General features: G+C 47.0%; 1 protein-coding gene across 5 annotated transcripts in view; it reads left to right on the forward strand.

The window, feature by feature from the left end:
* Positions 1–20,992, forward strand: part of CYFIP2 (cytoplasmic FMR1 interacting protein 2) — a gene marked incomplete at its 5' end in the record, with an annotated part of 93,791 nt that overhangs the window by 21,668 nt on the left and 51,131 nt on the right. For 4 of the 5 annotated variants that reach the window (XM_084243651.1, XM_084243654.1, XM_084243652.1 and 1 more), the window contains 10 exons: positions 455–574; positions 1,204–1,329; positions 4,495–4,661; positions 5,323–5,470; positions 8,614–8,767; positions 9,672–9,828; positions 10,288–10,384; positions 13,665–13,741; positions 16,087–16,195; positions 18,219–18,338. In XM_084243651.1, coding sequence (XP_084099777.1) covers positions 455–574; positions 1,204–1,329; positions 4,495–4,661; positions 5,323–5,470; positions 8,614–8,767; positions 9,672–9,828; positions 10,288–10,384; positions 13,665–13,741; positions 16,087–16,195; positions 18,219–18,338 — 1,275 coding nt within the window. Of the gene's footprint in view, positions 1–454; positions 575–1,203; positions 1,330–4,494; positions 4,662–5,322; positions 5,471–7,641; positions 7,717–8,613; positions 8,768–9,671; positions 9,829–10,287; positions 10,385–13,664; positions 13,742–16,086; positions 16,196–18,218; positions 18,339–20,992 lie in introns of all 5 variants that reach the window. The other variant, XM_084243650.1, reaches the window with a different exon arrangement.

Here is a 20,992-nt window from a genome sequence, read left to right on the forward strand (position 1 = left end):
TGTTTTCACCAGTGCTTTTCAGTCAGTGGATCATTTCAAATTAATGAGTTGTGAAATCTATTTAGTGGTCCATAGTTAGCATTTTTGTAAGCAATAGAAAGTCAGAGGAAATTTCATGAATCGAGAGCAAAAGTGTTCCATGGAAAGTGCTATTTCCTATGTTCTGAGGTGGGACTGTGTTCTGGAGCCTCTGGCTCTAAGGAGAACCTGCTGTAAGTTGCAGCCATGAGTTGGAGCCACAGACCAGGGCAGCTGTGAGTGGGGCTCTGGCTTCTGCTTCTAGAATTGGAAGCCTCAACCATCTACAAGCCATGCGGCCCTGCCTGAGCCTCTGTGTACCTGTCTGGGTATGCTAACAGCACCTCCCGTCGTGTTCTGGGGAAATCAATGGTGTAATTAATGTATACAGTGGCCACACAGAGACAGTAAGAGTGACATAGCCTGTGTCCCTCAGGTGGTGACGGGCTCTGGGCTGGACAGCCAGAAGTCGGATGAGGAGTACCGGGAGCTTTTCGACCTCGCCCTGCGGGGCCTGCAGCTGTTGTCCAAGTGGAGCGCCCACGTCATGGAAGTGGTAGGTAGTCCGGCCCTGGGCCCTCCCTGCTCACTCGGAACCTGGCTGCCTCCACCCTTCCCAGCACTCATTTAAATCTGCCTTGCACCCCGGTTATTGTTCAACAGTGATTCCTTGTCTGTGTAAGTTTCCGTGTTGTGAGCATTGCAGCCAGTGACTGGTTCTTGGGATGGTGGATCCTTTAAAGATGTGTTTTAGCTCCGTGAGCTGATCTGAAACCCTCTTTCCTTTGAACAGCTTTAGTGAGGTATGATTCACGTATTGTAGCCCTCATCTACTTAAATGTAAATACATTCGCTTTTGGTGTATTCACTGAGTTGTGCAACCAAGTTGGATTTAGAATATTTTCATTACCTCACTCCTATTCCCTGTCTCTGGCCCTGAGCCATCTGCTCTGGGTCTCTGGACATTTCCATATTCTGGACATTTCCTTTAAGTGTAAGACCCCATAGTGTGGTCTTTGGTGCCTGCCTGCCTTTTTGGGCTTCCTCTTTGCAAGCTTGGTCCCTGTAGGACAGAGAATCTCTCCTTCATTCCCTGCATGACCCAGCCCCGCCCCACTGCCCGAACTCACCATGTCTTGCTCCTCCATCCACCCATGATGGACATTGGAACTTTTCTCTCCCCAGTACTCCTGGAAGCTGGTGCACCCCACAGACAAGTTCTGTAACAAGGATTGCCCGGGCACAGCTGAGGAGTATGAGAGAGCCACGCGCTACAACTACACCAGTGAGGAAAAGTTCGCCTTTGTGGAGGTGGGTGCCGAACCTTGTGTCTCCTCACCCCAGCCTGCTGCTTGGTGTGGATCTCCACGTTTCAGGCGTGGCGAACCGCGGATACAGTTTCCTGTCCCTCTCTCACCTGCGTTCTGTCAAAAGTTCTCTTTCAGAAAGGATTAGAAAATTACTCTGTTCTTAGACATTAAAGGAGAGTATTCGCTCCATTTGGCAGATGGGTAATAGGAAAGCAAAAAGTCAAAAGAGATAGGAAAAAAGCCCCAACTCTTTCATTTTCTGTAAACTGACCAAAAAGGCAAACCTAGATGTACCCACAGGATATAAAACTGCTTATGAAATGGACAGTTGCAGTCATTTCTCAGTAATTGTATTCTCCCCTTCATTACAGTCAGAACTGCTTGATGTCTAGAATCTGGTGTCCAGGTGCTGGAATGTCTCCTTCCTTGGGGTGGGAATCCCTCTCTCTGAGTTGGCGCCCTCAGCTCTCTCTCTTGTTAGGCTGAGAGATTATCTCCTCCAGTATCTTTCTGAGGAAGGGATTGTGGGAGAAAGAAAATCGAGATCTTGAATGTCTGAAAACATTTGACATCTCACCCCACTTACAGATTGACTAGATATAGAATTATAAATTGTTAAAGAATTTTCCAGAATGTTGAAGGTATTATTCCATTGTCTTCTAGTTTCAGTTGGATTCTATTGTAATCCCCGATTGCTTGTTATTTTTTCCCTTGGTAGAATTTTTTTTAATAGTAGCTTTATTGAGATATAATTCCTATACCCTAAAATGTATCCTTTTAAGTGTCCAGTAATTTTTAGTATATTTAGAGTTGTAAAACCATTAGCACCATCTAATTTTACCACATTTTGCTCCCCTCTCCCCTACAAAAAAACCGTATACCCATTAACAATCATTTCCCATTCCTTCCTTATCCCCCAGCCCCCCCCCCACCCCTACCCCCCGGCCTCTGGCAGCTACTAATCTACTTTCTATCTCCATAGAGTTCCCTATCCTGGAGAGTCTACTTAAATGTACACATATCATATGTAGTGATTGGTGACTGATTTCTTTCACTTAGTGTGATGTTTTCAAGACTCACCATGTTGTAACCTGTGCCCATCCTTCCCACCTTTATGGTTAAATGGTAGTGCATTGCTTGCATATGTCACACTTACTTGTTTATTCATAAATGGGTAACATCTGTGTTATTTATACTTTTTGACTAGTACGAATACTGCCAACATGTACATTCACATACAAGTTTTTGTGTAAAAATGTTTTCATTTCTCTTGGCAACATAGCCAAGGAGTGGAATTGATGGGTCACGTAGTAACTCTTTAAAAAATGTGAGGACCTGTCAAATATTTCCCCAAGTGGCAGAACCATTGTTCAGTTCCACCAGCAAGGTACGAGTTTCTTCATATGCTCGTCGTCTTTATTTTCATCATCCTAGTGGGAGTGAGGGGGTGTGTCCCTGTGGTTTTTGCTCACATAGTTCTGATAACAAACAATATAGAGCATCTGTGCTTGTGCTTATTAACCCTCTACATGTCAGCCTTGGAGAAATGTCTGTTTAAATCCTCTGCTCATTTTTTTCTTAGTTTATTTATCTTTATATTGTTGAGGTGTAAGAGTTTTTGTGTATTCTGCATACAGGGCCCTCATTAGACATATAATTTACAGAATTTTTCTCTGTTTCATGGATTGTCTTTTTATTTCTTAGTATCTTCGAAAGGCAGTTTTCCACTTTAATCAAGTCCCATTTGTTTTTTCTGTGGTTTACTTGTACTTATGGGGTTATATCTGAGAAACCATTGCCTGATCCAAGATTTATTGTGTTGTTTTTAAGAGTTTTACAGTTTGGCTTTTACACTAGACATGAGCCACTTGCAGTTCATTTCTGTATATGATGTGAGGTAGAAGTCCCACTTCATTACTTTGTACATGCATATCCAGTGGCCTCAGCACTAAATGTGAAAAGGTTATTCTTTCTCTGCTCGATGGTCTTGTTACCCTTGTCAAAAATCAATTGTTACTAAGCTAAGGCTTTATTTCAGGACTCTGAGTCTCTCCAATAGGTCCATGTGTCCATCTGTATGCCAGTGCCACAGTTTCACGGGGATCCAGGTTCCTCTTTGGTCCATTGTGCCCTGAAAGCTGCTCTCCTAGTTGTCCCTCTGCACTTAAGTTTCTCTCCAAAAAAACCTTCCTACTGTTGATTCCAAATCCTCATTCCTGAGCTCTGTTCTCACCCTTTCCCCTACCTTGAAGTTTTGTTTTTTTTTCCTTCCTTTAAGGTTTAAAGAAAGAACAAGGCTTACTAGCCCCTAGCTCATTCATTCATTTATTCCTTTTCAACAAAAATATCTTGATAAGCCCCCAGGGGCCCAGGCCCAGGCACTGGGTGTGCACATGTGCCTTGGGGGGTGGGATCCTCATTTATGCAGCAGCAGTATTTAAAACCTGGGCCAGAGAGTGAAGCTGAACCCATCATGATGGGGTGATAACGTGGTGATAAAGATCTGACTGGTGCTTGCTTTCCCCTCTGAATTCATGACCCATCTAGACATTAGAAAATGGGACTGATGGGTTTGTTGCTAGAAAAGGTAGACTGGAGGATGTGGCTTCCCCTGAAGACCAGCACCAGACACCCTATTCCTCCCCTATCCCATGAGACTTCCCCACTGAGAATCAGGCAGACCAGCTACATAAATGCATACCACTGTCCTCAAGATGGGGAGGGGTGATTACTGCAGGAAGGCTGGCACCCAGAGGAGGGGTACACACCCTGCAGACAGATAAGTTAGTTAAGGGGAAAATAGGCGGCAATAGAACAGAGAGGCTTTCCCCTTCCCCCATCCCTTATTCAGCAGCAACTGGACAAAATATTTCAAAAGCAGAGATGGTAGAGCATCCTTTTAAAGTTTTTATAGTAAACAAAAATTTCTCTTTGATACCGGCTACCCATGTGAATTCTGTAGAAGGGCCTCCAGAGGCCAGAGAGCTGCTTGAAATGTGGTCCTTGGACTGGCTGAAGCTCGCTGGTCAGCAGCAAGAGAGCAGTCTCATGCCAGAGTGAACGTCTCCCCTACATCCACTGCTCCTTGGCTCTCAGCTGCTTGGTCAGGACTGGTGAGGGCACTGGCAGGCAGCAGAGCCTGACCTTGCTGTGTGCTGCCATCTAGGTGATTGCCATGATCAAGGGGCTGCAAGTGCTCATGGGCAGGATGGAGAGTGTCTTTAACCAGGCCATCAGGAACACCATCTACGCAGCCCTGCAAGACTTCGCCCAGGCCACTCTGCGTGAGCCCCTGAGGCAGGCAGTGCGAAAGAAGAAGAATGTTCTCATAAGGTGGGTCCTTGGCTGGCTGCATTTAGGGGTGCCTCTGAAACCAGGGTGCTGGGGTCCATAGAACAAGTTCCTGGCTCAGCCAGTTTGGGAAACACATAGGCAGCCCCTTCTGGCAGGTTCTATAGGAGGCCTTCTTAGGAGGTGGGACATTTGAGATGGACCAAGCCTCAGTGTCTGGATATGTCCAGCTGTGTGAACTTGGTCAAGTGATCTGCCTTCTCTCAGCCTCGGTTTCCCTTGTTTGTAGTAATTGGAACTTATTTCCAGGGCTGCTGGTTTGGTGAAGTGAAATAATCTGTAGACTATGCATACAGCAGCAGGGAATAAATATGCAACATATAGAAACTATTATTAAAACTTAAAGCAATGCTTACTTGGGCTAACAAGACTCCTGATCACCAAGAAGAACAGCATCCCTCCTCACTCAGGTTCGCTGTCCCCAGGGAGGCTCAGGACTGAGTGTCAGCTCAGGCAATTGTAAAATGCAGACTCCGGACTGCACCTCAAGTCCGTTAATCCAGCACCTGAGATTGCGGCCCAGTGATATGTTCAAAGCTCACCAACTTCTAAAGCACATGATCCCGAGAGACCTTGACTCCAGACAGATTTGCCACACCCCTTTCAGTGGTAATGCCCTGAGTCTTGGTTCTTCCTTCCCCAGCGTCCTGCAGGCAATACGGAAAACCATCTGTGACTGGGAGGGGGGCCGGGAGCCCCCCAATGACCCGTGTTTGAGAGGGGAGAAGGACCCCAAAGGCGGGTTTGACATCAAGGTGCCCCGGCGTGCCGTGGGACCATCCAGCACACAGGTAAGCTCCAGTGGGCTCCGACTGTCTGTGCTGAGTCAGGCCGCCGGACGTGGGAGGTTGTCCTGGCTGGACCCCTGGGCTGTGGGGCCGCGCATCCTTGGGCAGGAGGGGCAGGTCAGGCAGCTGCCCTAGTCTTGTTCTGCCAACCTGGTTTGCTAGAGGAGGGAGGAGCACTGGCTGAAGTTTCAGGAGACCTGGATTCTAGTCCTAGATACACACCTGTGTGACCTCGGGCATGTTACGCAATCTCTGTGCTTCAGTTGTCTAATCTGGAAAGTGGGGGAATATCAGCATTATTTAGCTGCTAGCCCTGCAAAGTGCAGGCTCCAAATTATAGCAGTTTAATGCAGAGTTAACCTGCACCTGCCCTGTCCCATTGTAACAAACCCCAGCCCTTCCCCTGCAGTGACATCCTAGCTTGGTAATTCACAGGTGCTGCCGCTGACTTGCTGTGTGATCTTGGGCAAGTGCCTTGACCTCTCTGAGCTCTAATTATTGATTATCTGTTAATTGAACACTTTGGATGAGATCATGTTACTGATAAAATGCCCCCTTTGTTATTCCTGACATCCCCCAAAAGCACAAGCATGGAAAGTCCACGACTCCTTAAGAGAAAGCTTAGTAATCAGAGACATTCAGAGTTGCCAACCAGAGCTTCCAAACAAGAGGTTTCCTGGGGCTCATAAGGTTACAGGTAACAAGTCAAGAATCTGGGTAACCTCAATAAATCCCTACCACCTACTTAAGGAGAAATAGTTTCTGGTAGCCTTTTTGAGAGGGCAAGGGAAAAGCCTCTGGATTCACCGTGACTTTTTAAAGTCTTAGCAGCCCCAAACTAGGTCCCACCTCACGGCGGGACCATTAAGCCTCTCTCTACCCTGGAATTCTGGGACCCTGATCCCGTGAGTCATCTGTGTGTGTCTGTGTCCCGGGGGCCGGTGGGGGGGCAGGGTGATCTTGAGATGATCCAGGCAGTGCTATCTAACTTTCTCAGCTTCACGGCCACAGAGCCAGTCTGAACCAGTTTTGCCCGCTGGTTATGGAACATCTTGAGGAAGATTCTACCTACGGTTCTGGGTTGTGTCAAGGACCAGAGACCTTTCCAGCCCAGAATACCCTGGAGAGTTTGAGCAAGGCTGTGGGGTGTTTTTGTGAGTTCTAAGACATGCATGAGGAAGAGACAGCTGAGGCAAAGAGAAGTGGGGGGGGGGAGAGGGGGCACTAGACAGAGACAGGGAGAGGGAGCAGGAAAGAGGGGAGAGATAGATAGAGAGAAAGAGAGGGAGCAAAGGTAGGAGACCTTGTATAGTGTAGGAGGGGATGTCACCCTCCCACCCTATGTAAGTCCCATCACCCTGAGTCATGTCAAGTGGCACTGGTGCATTTAATCGACTCCTAGGTGGTCAGAACTAGAAAAACTTAAGAGATACGCTAGCCCCAGCCCCCTCCCATGCTTCACAGTTAGGGAAACTGAGGTCTGAGAGGGGAAGTGACTTGTTCAAGCCACCAGGTGGGTGTCAGGTGGAGGTGGGGCGAGAAACAGGTCTCCTGATTGCCTCCCAGGCTCTGTGGATGCCGGCATCTAGCATCTCCAGATGTTGGTTGTTCTGGTGAATTCGTTGCTCTGTTCAGCAAAAGCAGGTGGGGAAAGGGTTCCCCCTCTTATAGACCAAATGGATTTCCAGATAGGTAGAATTTCATACCAAGGGTCAGCACCACATGGATTGAAATTGATGAATCCTTTCTTTGAGACTCCAAAAGGCCATCATTTGAACAGTGCTACTTGAGTCTTAGGGATGATCAGGCATATCTCCAATGGGGCTTCAGGGGTGGACTGTCATAAACTAAGGAAGTTCCTGGAACATAGAGGGACACGCCTGGTGGAGATGGCACTCCACTCCTTTCCCAAGCCACGCCACCTCTCAATGCCAGGCGTGGAGGGTCAGGTCCTAGAGGAGAGTCTCAGGCAGCCAGGATGCACATGGTGCCAGAGGGAGGTTGGAGCAGCTCAGAGGTGGAGGCCAGTGGCCCCTTGCAGTCGTGGCGGCATCCCCACTGTATACAATACCTCTCGCTTTTCTCTCTCTCTCTCTTCTCTCTCTCTCTCTCTCCCTTCTCCCTGTCTCTCCTGCCCTCCCACACCCTTCTCCTCTCTCCTATCTATGTCTTAGGCCTGCCAGTGGTCCCCGCGGGCTTTGTTTCACCCCACTGGTGGCACACAGGGCCGAAGAGGCTGCCGATCCCTGGTATAACACCGCCTGCTGGGTTGGTTGGGTAGACTTCTCCAGGAGGCTCGGGAATGGACTAGCCTGGCTCCTCAAGGCCCCTTCCAGCTTTAAGATTCAAATGATGTGGAAAGCTCTAGATTAGCACTTGTGTCCTTTGCGCTTCGGGCTCTCTGTAAGCTGGGGTTAATTGTCTAGTAGGCCTCCCGTGTAAGTACCAATTTGCACCACTTTCTCCTGAGTTTTGGCAGATTGTGCAATGCAGTTGGCGCCACCAGGGGGCACCATCCCTTAGCTGCTGATTCAAGCTTCCACGGGTCAGAAACGAGGTGGGGGCGGGGCATGCTTATTTAGATGCTAGCCCAGGTCACAGATCCTCAGATGTTAAAGCTGAAAGGGATTGGTTTGAAAAAGCTTCTGGGGCAACCCCCTTATGTTAGCAGAGAAGAAAACTGAGGCCCAGAGTGGGGTGTTGCTGCCCAAGGTCACACAGCAAATTGATAGCAGTGGCTGGCCTTGAACTCTTGTCTTTACTCTCAGTTCAGGCTCCATCCCTGGTGCCACCATAGCTGTCCAGTGAACCCAGAGTGACGAGACTAAGGTCTTCCGCTGCCCACGCCTGCAGCCGAACTGAGCAGGCAGGAACCTGAGCCTTGAACTCCCTGGTATTGCCAGGTCCACCCACCCCAGAGGTGTGCGGGCCCCCGGCAGGCTTCCTTCCCAGGCTAGCAGGCTTCCTCTTGAAGGTTGCTACACCCATATTCATTTCTCAACCCTGCACTGCGCTTCCTTAAGTCAGTGCTTTTTAAGAGCAGACATCTGCAGAAATAAAGGAAAACATAAACCACAGCACAAAGCAACCTTTTCCTGGGGATAGAGGGCCCACCCCTGACCTTCTCATCTCACTTCCATTTCAAGCTGTACATGGTACGGACTATGCTGGAATCCCTCATCGCCGATAAGAGCGGTTCCAAGAAGACCCTGAGGAGCAGCCTGGATGGCCCCATCGTCCTGGCCATCGAGGACTTCCACAAGCAGTCCTTCTTCTTCACGCATCTGCTCAATATCAGTGGTGAGCCTCGGCGGCCAGCCATTCAGGGTCCTGGAGCCACTGGGCCGTGGGGCAGAAGTGGCTAAGAGACTTGATCTTGCCCTGAAGGGATACATTTTGCCACCAAGGGGAAAATGCACACTCCCTGGTGACTTTGGGAGCAAGAAAAGGCTCAGTTCGACTCGGCTGAATTTGTCTATTGATTTGTCATAAGGTCGTCAGTGCAGGAGCTCAAACCAGGAATATGTACACAGACATAGACATGCCCATGGTCAGCCTCTGGCTTCCAATAGCCACTCCTTGAGTGATTCCTGCAAGAGGAGGCTCCTGGGCTCGACCCTGACCCTGTGTCCCAATTTCTGTGCTCTAAAAAGCATGTCAGAGGTGATAGGACAGGGCAGATGGAGTGCGATGTCCCAGTGTCATGGTAGGGTGGTGATGCCACTATTGGTGCTGAAAAGAGGAATCTCAACAAGTGATCCAGACATCTCCAGGGTGTGTAGTCTAGGAAGGGCTTCAGGAAATCCAGAAGGACCACCTCCAGGGGTCAAGGAGCTGTAGTCCAGTTAAACACGGGCACTTGGGAGATGCTGTGTATCTGGATACTGTGTGTATATAGCAAGCACATTTTACTCTTCCATTGCGTTTTGGGGGGATGGCTTTGCAAGGGGGATGATGGAAATGATGGGGGTGTCTAAAGTTCCATATTGTCATTTTCACCTAGTCCCATACTCTGGATCTAGATTCTAGGCTGTTCTTCCAGCCCCCAGAGCTCATGCTGCCGATCAGCTGCCATCCACGGGCACTGTTGTGTTCCCAGCACAGCCACAGAACAGCTATTAGAGTAAACAAAAGCAAAACTGTAAGAACAAGTCTCTTGGCACTTGCCCTGTGTGACCCAAGGTTCTTTCCCTCCTGCTTTCAGAAGCCCTGCAGCAGTGTTGTGACCTCTCCCAGCTCTGGTTCCGAGAGTTCTTCCTGGAGTTAACCATGGGCCGGCGGATCCAGTTCCCCATTGAGATGTCCATGCCCTGGATTCTAACAGATCACATCCTGGAAACCAAAGAACCTTCCATGATGGAGTAAGAGGCAGGATTGGATGGCAGGTTCCCAGATGGGGGGTAGTTTGCATATGAGCTCCATTCTTTCCAGAATGTTCCAGATGAGGCTGCATGCCCCCTCAGGGATAGAGTGCACGTCAAGAGTCAGGTCACCCCTGGTTCCTCTTAGCCTTGCAGATGGAATCCAAAGTCCACCAGTCCCACTGACTTTCCTAGATTTTGTCTGTCCCATGCCAGCCAAGCTGGGCAAAGAACTTCATCTCTGGGGATCGGGGAGCTGATTTAGTTTTGCCCCGGTCTAATTTTTTGGATTTATGGAGCATCATGGACTTTCGATTTCCATGCTGACTGTGAGGTCAGGCATTCCTGATAGAGGCAGGAGGACTCTGCCTCCCTGCTCTGTGCTTGCACACCTGCGCACCCACCTCCATGTCCCTGAGGAGGTCATGGTAAGCTGGCATTGCTGCTTTTCCTCTGCAGGTACGTGCTCTACCCTCTGGATCTGTACAACGACAGCGCCTACTATGCCCTGACCAAGTTCAAGAAGCAGTTTCTATACGACGAGATCGAAGCAGAGGCAAGTGACATGCTTGTTATCTGGACTTTTCCAGTCTTTAGCTCTTGACACAAAGTGCGGTGTGTTAGTCTGTTCTGGCTGCTGTCACAAACACCACAAATTGGGAGAGACTGGGACACAAGAGAAATGCTTTGCTCACAGTGCTTGAGGCTGCAGGTCTGAGTCAGGGTGGTCAGGTAAGGATGCTCTGCTGGTCACAGGCCATCTTGGAGTGTCCTCACAGGGTGGAAGAGCCAGAGGAAGCCCTCTGGGGTCTCTTTACTGAGGACTGGCCTCATTTATGAGAACTTCACCCTCATGGCCTTATTACTTCCCCAAAGCCACACCGCTGAATGCCATCACAGGCTTTGGTAGAATCTCAACATATGAATTTGGGGGAGACACATTCAAACCATAACATGGGGGATCAACAGCATGTTCTGGAGAATGACCTTTGTAAACATCATGATCATCAAAAAAGACCTGGAGTGGATTATGGACTTTCTTTTTGAAGTATACTAAGCAGTGGCCAATGATGGGCTAATTAGTTTAAATTAGTTTTCAAATAGGTCCTTTATGGTTAGATTATTCGAGTAATAATAAAACAATAGTAATTCCACCTGCCAATTATTCTGTATTTACCATTTACTGGGCACAGTGCTAAGCACTAGATAGACATTTTAAATAATCTTTACAACTAGAAGAAGAATATGCTACTATCTATTTTACAGATACTAAATCTGAGGGTTACAGTGGTCGGTATCATTACCCCTGAGGTCACAAGGGGACAGTCTCATCCAAGTCCCTTTAGGACTGAAATAGCAGCTTCTTGCCTGTTGGGCTGCTCAGTGAAGAGTCACTGGCTGGCTTTATTTCCATCGTGGACAGGATGAGCCAGGTCATGCTGCAGAAACAAAGACTCCATATTCAGAGTGGCTTGGAAAGCAAAGGTTGATTTCTCCATGGTGGGTTGGCATGAGGCTCTGTTCATCAGGCTCGTCTGGGACCCATTCACTGGTTGCCATGGCACTTTAGGGTGAATCACACTCTCATACTTCAAGTTTCTACCTGGTGCTACACATCATTAGTCAAAGCAAGTCACCTGGCTCCTTTTAAGAGGTGCAGAGAAGTACAATCCTTCATGGGCCCAGAAGCACCGAACACCCATGCCCTCTCGCACTGGTGACTGAAATATTTGTTTTGCCTCCTGGCAATTGGGATGCTAGTCTCTACCCTACTTAATGGCATGGTGCTGTATGAACACAGAACGAAGCCAATTAAGTACAATTGTACAAACATACAGGATTCTTATTTCTAAGGGAGGGATGTGATTACGTTAGGGTAAGCATTAACACCAAATTCTCTAGAAAGTTTGCATTCTTTCAAAGAAAAACCAGTAGAGATGCTGTTTTTCTCTCTGAATCCTCTGATTTCTAGCAGGATTGAAAACCTTGATGTATCCCACTGCCAATCTCTTCTGCCTCCTGAGTGGCACCAGCTTAGGGAATAGGTGCCAGGAGTCCAGCCAGTTGCTTGCATCTTCTCTTTAACAAGATGTCATGTTCTCCAAAAGGTGGAGGACAAAAAGCAAAAATTCACCAGTGACATGTGTCCAAGTGATAGTTTTAAATAAGTCCTATATAACATTCTAGAACAGGGATCAGATGTACCGATTGAGACCCCAGCTGATGGCTGGCCTCTTATCTCTCCCCATCTCCCAATTCTTTTCTGCACTGTGAAATGCCTCACTACTTACATGCGTGAATGCCCACACATATGTGAATGTCCACATTTTGTCTCCTGCCCCTGCCTCAAAAGTAGCTCCTTGGCTGACCCCGAGGCCCAAAGGTGTACACATCTGTAGTGCAGTCCATCCTCAGGATGAACCCTGGCACACAGCCACACACTTGGACTGGGAGGGAGACTCAAGGCTAGTTCTAGAAGAGGAACATGGGTCCAGACTCCTGGACCCTGTGGAGTATTTGTCTGGAGGAGGATGCACTAGGGACCCTGGAAACTCAGCCTCCAAAGCAGTTGCCACAGTTAGATGCCTCAGGTGCATGTGAAGACAGCACTGTGTTTTTGTGTTCAGAATAACAGCTAAGGTAGAAAACAGAGATGGGAAAGCTCTTTGGATAAAGAGTTAACCTTAGAAAGCTGAAAAATTGTAAGACTTGAGGATTAATCACCTAAATACATAGTTTCTTTTGAAGTCACTCTTAGTGCCTGATTCTAAGCACAGCCTGTCTTTTTAGAGCCCCTCCACAACCTTCTCCCCTCCACATCACCCCACCCCCAACCATTCCCTGTTCCTGCCATCCTTGGAGGATCTGGTTTGAGTTTTCTGTTTCTTATTGGGGCACAAAGGAAATCACCTGCACCCCTCTGGGTTCTTCTAGGCTGGCAAATAATCAAACAAGCACCAGAGAGATAGATAGTGAAAAAAAGCCCAAAAGGGGGTTTAATAATAATATGCATACCTCCTATATACCTGGGAGAGACCCAGCAGGACTGAATAACTGGCCCATGTGTCTTCAGACACCATCCTGAATAGCTGAGCTGGGACTTCTCTGGGGGAGAAATGGGAGGTGACCAGAGATGGCACAATAGACAAAGGTATGCAGATTAAGTTCTGTCTTCTCCACTGAAAAGAAAGAAGATTTTCCCAGCACTCACCCTTAAAGAAGTTTGCATGAGAATACCTTTTTCAACAACAATCTCTGCCCTGCCTGCAAATTTTGCCACGCAGACATATTTTGGAGTGGCAGGTTTTGGCTCCCCTACAGTCTGTTGTGAATTTTATTCTCATCTGAGCATCACAGTCTGCCACTAAAGTGATGAAACCTTGAATGGGCAGGATTGTCCCATGTTCTTTTAAAACTAAAGATTTTTAAACAGTTTGTAAAAAGAAATTTTTACATGTCTGATGACCATCCACTTGGTTATTTGCAGAGCAAGGTGAAATGTGGTGCAAGGGAAAAATGGGCAGCCTATCATGAGTGATGATGCTAGGGAGGCTGAGGTCAGGTCTAGCTGTTGCCTTACCCCTGGGCAGCCCCTTAGACAGCTAGGAAGGGCTGTGGGGTAGGCAGCTGTTCAATGTGAATTTGACCGTGTGAATTTGACCTTCTCTACCTCACTGAGCACCTTGAGAGTGAGGGACTGAACTTCCAAAGTTGCTTGGCCATAGAATGTTTTGTTTCATTCTGTGTCCACTCACAATCCCCACTGCTCCTTTGCCTGAGCTTCTGGGAAAGAGCTGAGCAGACGCCACTAATGTGTCCCCCTTCCTCCCCACCAGGTGAACCTGTGTTTTGATCAGTTTGTCTACAAGCTGGCGGACCAGATCTTTGCTTACTACAAGGCCATGGCTGGCAGGTATGAGCGCCCTGGGCCGGGAGTGTCAGACCATCCCAACGCTGGTGCCTGGAGACAGTTTGCTATTGCAAACCCTCCCTTTCTCTTCAGCACCTACAGAAATCTGAACTCAGTCATGGCCTGGACTGGGTGCAGGGATAGAGGAGATAGTAAAGAAGTAGCTATGGTGCTGGAGGTCATGATGCTGACAGTCTAGCAGGGAAGACAGACATCAGTAAGAAGTATTGACTGCACCATGACAAGGCCATCACCTGTGCCCTGTGATTGAATATGGGAATATATGACAGTTGAACCCTATCCAGTATTTGGGGTAGGGACTAGAAAGGCTATATGAGAACATAACATTGAGTTCATATCTGAAGTGGCCAAGGGTTAAGTAAAATTAGGTGAAGGAGGGGACAGGAAGTAGCAGGCAAGAAGAACTACATGTGCAAAGGCCCTGTGGCAGAATAATAAATTATGTATGATATATTTACACAGATGTATATTACTGTTTGTGTATATATGTATATAGCACAAGTATATATAAATTGCATGTGTGTACATACCTATGTAATGATAGCATGTTTGTGCCCTACGGTTGTTGAGAGGGCAGATGTGAATCAGTACATGCAGGCCACACAATAAAGCTGGTGAGACCAGCAGGCCCAGATCGTGCGGCTGGTACAATACTAATGTCCACATGGAATGGTTTCAAAAATAACACAGGGACCTGATTGATTGGGGAGGGTTTTAAGGGAGAAAATGATCTGGGTCAGTCCTGTCCAATTGGAAGATCCTGCTATCATAAGTGTAATCCACAAATACCATTGTAGGGGCAGGACAGCCATAGGACAGGATCTCTACAATCCTACGCAGACAGGTTAAAGGAGGAGTCCTGGAGCCCTCGGTGGCTTTTTCAGGCTTTTATTGGGATTTACCGGGTACACAGCAGGCAGGGGTACCAGGGGGCCAGGAGGCTAGCAGGCTTCCTAGCCCCCAACAAGTCTTCACTCTTTCTGGGCTCTCTGGCATTCTCTCTCTCTTTTGCTCTTCTGGTGCACTATTTTGCTCTTTCATTCTGCTGTTCCTCTGGCATCCCCATGATGCCGCCCTTATAAAAGCCCAGTCTCTCAGCCCAGGTGTACCCGGTTACGTATGCCCACACCCTACTCCAGGTGCCAACCATCAGGCATGCATTCAGGACCACAGGGATCCATCATCAATTTAATGATAGGAGGGCAGAAAAGCCTGATACTTTTTTACCTTACCCTACAACCATTTAAAAATTTTAGTAACTATATTTTAAAAAGGAGAGATTAAACAGGTGAAGTTTATTTTAATAATGCATTTTATATATAATGCATTATTTATATCATCCAATATATCAAAAATATTATAATTTTAATGGGTAATCAAGATAAACATTATTAAAGAGATAGCTGTCATTGTCTTTTCCTAGTGTGTATTTTGTGCATATACACACAACTGGACTTGCACCCCACATTTCAAGTGCTTGGGAGCCCCAGGTGCCTGGTGGCCACCTCAGTGGTTGGCAGTTACATCCAGAAAACATATACCCCCGTATTGGGCTTATGTGGTTCTGTATGATCTGGCCTTAGACTAACCTTATAACTCACCTCTGCCATGGGCTCTGTCCAGCAGGCCTTCAGCTATTACACATTAGCCATCTTTCTGCTGCCAAACACAGCAGTGAGGTTCCTCCACCAGATGTACCAATTTTTAGCTGTTAGGTCTCTGTCCCAAACAACCTCTGCAGAGAGGCCTTTCCTGACTTGTCAGATGATATGTTTAGTCCTTTTCAGAGTACAATCACCTGCAATCCTGATCACAGTGTGAAAGACAATAAGAATACATGAATACATGAACTCACAGGGCGGTGTGAAATTAAAGATGTATATGTGCATGCCTGAGAAATAGTGAAAGTGCAGATGTTCCTGTTGTCTGAAGTTAATTTATTCCTCTGCCTATTTATTCACTATCAGTCTCTGTTCACCAGAATCCCAGCCCCACAGGGACAGAAAGTTGGCACCCCCTATGCCAGGAATTTCCAGGAATAGACCAAGTACTCGATTCATTCTTGGTAATCAAGTGAAAGGAAAGTGCTCAGCCTCTTTGTTCCCGTGTTACAAGCTCTATTTCACATACTGAAATTTGATGGAGAAGGAAAATTTGAAAACCTTGCTCTAGAGCAGGGAAAAAAAAAAATATATATATATATGTATATATATACAATACACAAGATAGCACCTCATGTGGAGAGCCTATGGTCTGAAATAGATGTGGCCGGGCCATTGAGACGCAGTCAGGGTCTTGTTTACTGGCCTCCTTTTACTTTTATACAGTGTGCTATTGGATAAACGTTTTCGAGCTGAATGTAAGAACTACGGGGTCATCATTCCGTACCCGCCATCCAACCGCTATGAAACGCTGTTGAAGCAGAGGCACGTGCAGGTATGGAGAAGGAACACGGAGGAGGGGGTGCCACGGGAGGAGAGGGCGAAGAGAGATCTGCAGTGACACCAGCGGCGGACCTTGCACTGCTGTCTGCCCAGCTCTGACCCGAGTGAACTGCTGAGCAAGGGTGTGCCACAGCTTCGTAATCTTACAAACCAGCCATTGGGCTTCCTTTGCTTCAGGGTCTAGGCGTCTCAGCCCATCAGCTGCTCACCTCTGGCTGCAGCAACCTCCAAAGCCTTTGTCCCCATCACCAGCTCAGTGCACACTGCCTCTGGGCAAAGGGTAAATCTGTCCTGAGCGGGGAGGACCCTAGTGCTGGTCCCGGTGAAGGAGGCCATGGGCCTTCGAATGAACGTTCACTGAACCCAGTGGGGTGGGGAGATCATGACTCACTTTTGGGGAGTTGGTTTCTGTTAACATTTGATGCCCAATGCAGAAGGGATGTTCCTGAGAGCTCAGAAACCTACCCCTGCTTTAAAATGTGTGAGCCCAGCAGGAAAAATAAGATGCGCTGGCAGACTCTGCCCCACGCCCGCGCCCCGCTGTCCATGGAGCAAGGCCATTGATGATATGCCCTTGTGTGGTTCTGCGGCCTCTATGTGCTTGTCAATGTATTTGTGGAGAGCACTGGAGAGGAGGAGCAGGGCCGTAGCTGGGAAGGGGAAAGGGTTGCCCTGGAAACCCTGGATGCACATTGCTCTGAGAATTCCAAGGAGACTGGAGAATCGTAAGAGGACAAAGAACATTTCTACCTCTGCCAACAACAGCAGCTCGCCCTGTTCCTCAGACCTCTCAGAAGTTTGCTCAGTCACGAGGCAGTCAGAATGAGGACATTGAATTGGAGTGCTTTGCGTGTGCACCAAATGGCTGTAGGGGCCCTAATCTGTTGTCTGAAAATTATCCCAAAAGGAAGTGGGGGAAAAAAAAAAAACAACATTAAGAATAATGCTTGGACTCTTCCCCCAGCAAAGAGCAGTGCACACAGCAGGTGCTCAATAAATGTATGTTGCTGTCCACCTGACATCTGCAATAATGCCCACAGTACTCCAGGGGAGGTGTGGGAAGCTTGATTTTCTGTCCTTGCTTTTACTTTTCTCCCAATAAAGGCACACAGTAGGCTCTTGCTGAGGGGACAGCTACTCCCTGGTGACTGAATTGGGCACAGGACAGATGCAGGGAAAACTTCAGAGCTCAATTCTTCTACGGCAGGGGTGAATCATATTCTTCCTTACCTTTGAATAGCTCAAGACTACTGAGTAGTTGAAAGAATAATACAGTGAACACATATATACTGTATAGACAGATTTGTGTTTATTAATGTTTTAGCATCTTTACTTTACCCTGCTTGTTTTTCTTTCATAAATACAGCAAATAAATATAATTATTAAACTATAAATATGCATTTATGGCATATATAAATTATATAGTAAGATGTGTTTCTCTATACATGTAGTTTTAAATGTAGAGTTTTTATTTATTTATTTTTTAAAGTATTTATTTATGCATACAAGAACTGGGGTGCAGGTCAGAGGTACAGGGGGTGAGAGGATTCACCCAAGACAAAGTGGGGAGCAGAACAAGCAGATCTACTGAAATACACTGCTGAGGGGAGCAGCAGGCAAGGCAGGAGAGGTCTGCTGCACCATGTGGATCACCTTCCTGGCCAGGGATTGAACTCCTGCTGCAGTGGCTGCAGATAGTTTCATAGAGCTGACACTTAACCCCTTGTGCCACCAGGGAGGCACCTAAATGTGGAGTTTTTAAATATATACTTTTTCTCTTAGTCATTTGAGATTAAATTACAGACATTATGACCCCTCAGCTTATGTCTTTTAAGAACAAGGACATTCACTTATAAGACAGAATAATCATACTAGGAAATGTAACCGTTTCTAGTAGAGTCCATTTGTCCCAGGAACCCCACATTCTGCGAGTCTGATGGTGTCTGTGTACGCCAACGTTTGGCTGTCAGGCGACGGTGCAAATGTCTCATGACTCTTCTCACTCTCCCATCCAGCTCTTGGGTCGATCGATTGACCTGAACAGACTCATCACCCAGCGCATCTCTGCCGCCATGTACAAGTCCTTGGACCAGGCCATCAGCCGCTTCGAGAGTGAGGACCTGACCTCCATCGTGGTAAGAGATTGGCTGGGAGCACCGTTCTCGGAGTCCTCAGAGTCCAGGCTGGAGGCTGAACTGGGGGCTCCAGTGGGTCTTTCCCATCTGAGTGGGGCAGGAACAAAAAGAGACTAATCTAAACCCTTCCATTGCCTGGAGACTTTATCTTAAAAACTCTAGAGGTGACTAATCCCCGACCCAGCTGCTTCTCCTTTGGGATTCTGCAGATCCCAGGGAGTAGGTTGGTGGGTGGTCCTGAGGAGCTGGGAAAGGTGGCACAGTAGGTGGGCTTTGTGGGTGTTTGCTAGACAGCACCCACAGGGCGCTGAGCTTGGTTTAGTGCTCAGCTGTCACCATCTTGATTTTCTAAATCATTTTTAACAAAAAGTCCCATGTTTCCATTTACCACTGGGACATGCAAATGGTGCACAAGCACCTTTCTCCTCTTCAACTGCAATTTGAATTGCTTTCTGCTAGTTCTCTTTCTCTGAGAGTTAGAATGAACTTGACATGTCAACCTTTAAGTGAACCAAAGGAAAATGTTAATGTTTTTAAATGCAGATGAGTAGAAGTAAGGAGGACAATAGAAAATTGCCACTGGAGCACCTCAGTAACCATTGCTGCAGGCTGCTCCCAGCAACGGGTGGGGAGAACTTTGTTATGACTCCTCTTACTCTGAGGTTCCAGGATTTGATGATTCCCGAAGACAGGAGGTGGCATGGTGCGTCCGAGCCAAGAGGAAGTTAGTGTTTCGTGGGTAACAGGGTCTCAGTTGAGGAAGATTAAGAAATCCTGGAGGTGGGCAGATGATGGTAATGGTGGCATAACTTTGTGAATGTGTCAATGACACAGAACTATACATTTAAAAATGACTAAAATGGTAAATTTTATGTTATGCATATTTTCCCACAGTAACAAAATTACTCTAAAAATCCTTTAAGAAGTAACAGGGTATTTCCATACATTAATATTTGTGGACAGAAAATTTGCAACGTTAATATTTGAAAAGTAAAAGGATCAAAGGACCTCCTAATGATATTTGTTAACTTCCAAGGGAAGAGTAGTAAGCTAGATCAGTGTCACCAGTGACAGGACATCCTCATGTGTGTTCCTGTATGCCATGATTTGTGTATTCTCATACAAAAAAATAAAAGCATGATCTCAATCTACTCACAAGAAATAAGCCCAAATTGAAATGCATTTTAAAAAGTGAACTGTGTTTTTCAAAAGCATCCAGATCATGAAAGACAAAGACTGGAAACTGTCAGAGATTGGGAAAGATGAAGTGCTACAGCCCCCCACCCAAAAGAGTGGGTCCTTTGTCCTCTAGGAAAGAATTCACCAGAGAGCATTGGGTTTAGCTGAATTGGGTAAGGCTTCATTACAGACTCATGCATGAGGGAGTCAGTGCAGGAAATGCTAATAGAGACTGGCTCCTGCAGTAGAGTTGTGAGGAGACATTTAAAGGGTAAGTCCTCTAGAGGGGAGGAGAAAGGCATCATAATTTTTTCTGGGCTGGGTCATACCTGGGCATGTGCGGATCGTTCCATCCCAACTCCCCGTGTGGGCCATCTGCTTTCTCCCTCCAGGAAAGTGAGATAATCATTAGTGATTAGTGAAGATCTAAGGCTCTTTGTCCAGCTTGGCACCTCATGGTCAGTGTGTTGGCCAGATTGTTTGGACAGGCCTCACCAGCCCATGATTTAGCCCCCCTGTTCAAACAGGACTTGAGCAACTTTTATCCTACTGGCTCACAATTTCTTTTACCTGGACTGTCTCAGGAAGAGACATGAGAATTAAATATGATGTGGGTCCTGGATTGAATTCTGGATAAAAGACGGACCTTCATGGAAAAACTGGGAAAATCAGAGTAAAGTCTGTTGTGGAGTTAATGGTGTTGGATCAATAATGTCAGTTTCCTACTTTTGATAATGATGCTCTGGTTATGCAAGTCACGCTGGATGCTCTGGCTATGCAAATCATCCCAGGAAGCCTGGGGTCAGGGCATGCAGGGTGTCTGCTGTTTCTGCAGCTTTTCTCTAAGTGTAAAATTACTTCACTACAAAAAGATGTTGTTGGTTTTGGTTTTTTTTTCTTAAAGTGGAAAAAGTGGGAAAAATACAGTGACTAAGAACCCAGGTTCTAGCATCATCAGACCTAAGATGCCACCCTGGCCCTGCTGCTGACCAGTTGGGAGACCTCAGGCCAATTACTCATCTTCCCCACAACCGTTCCCTCATCTGTGCAAAGGAGGAGCCTTAGAATCCCCCTCAGTGGGTCTTGGAGGACAAAGCGGGGGGTTTACGTGGAAAAAGCTTTGCATACATCACTCTTTGCACTTCTTAAATTAGAGCTTATGGAAAAAAGATAAGAGGGACCTTGAAACTTGGGGCAGCAACGAATTCTCAGTGACGCTCCCTCAGCATTTTCTAATAGGACTTGATGTAGTGGCCCATCAAAGCCCTGGGCCTCTTACTAAAGTTCAGAGACTATAATAAACACAGCACCCGTTCTCCTGGGAAATGTGTCATTAGAAATAGATGTTTCTTTGTTTATGCCAAAATGTTAGCAGTGACTATCTCTAAGTGGGAGGATTTTTGTTTTCTTCTTTTTCCGTTTTGCTGAGTCTTCTAGTTTCCCAGTATTGGGGATTTCTTATGGAAAAGCTGGTT

Source organism: Talpa europaea (assembly GCF_964194135.1).
Source record: "Talpa europaea genome assembly, chromosome: 9".
Classification (NCBI taxonomy): domain Eukaryota; kingdom Metazoa; phylum Chordata; class Mammalia; order Eulipotyphla; family Talpidae; genus Talpa; species Talpa europaea.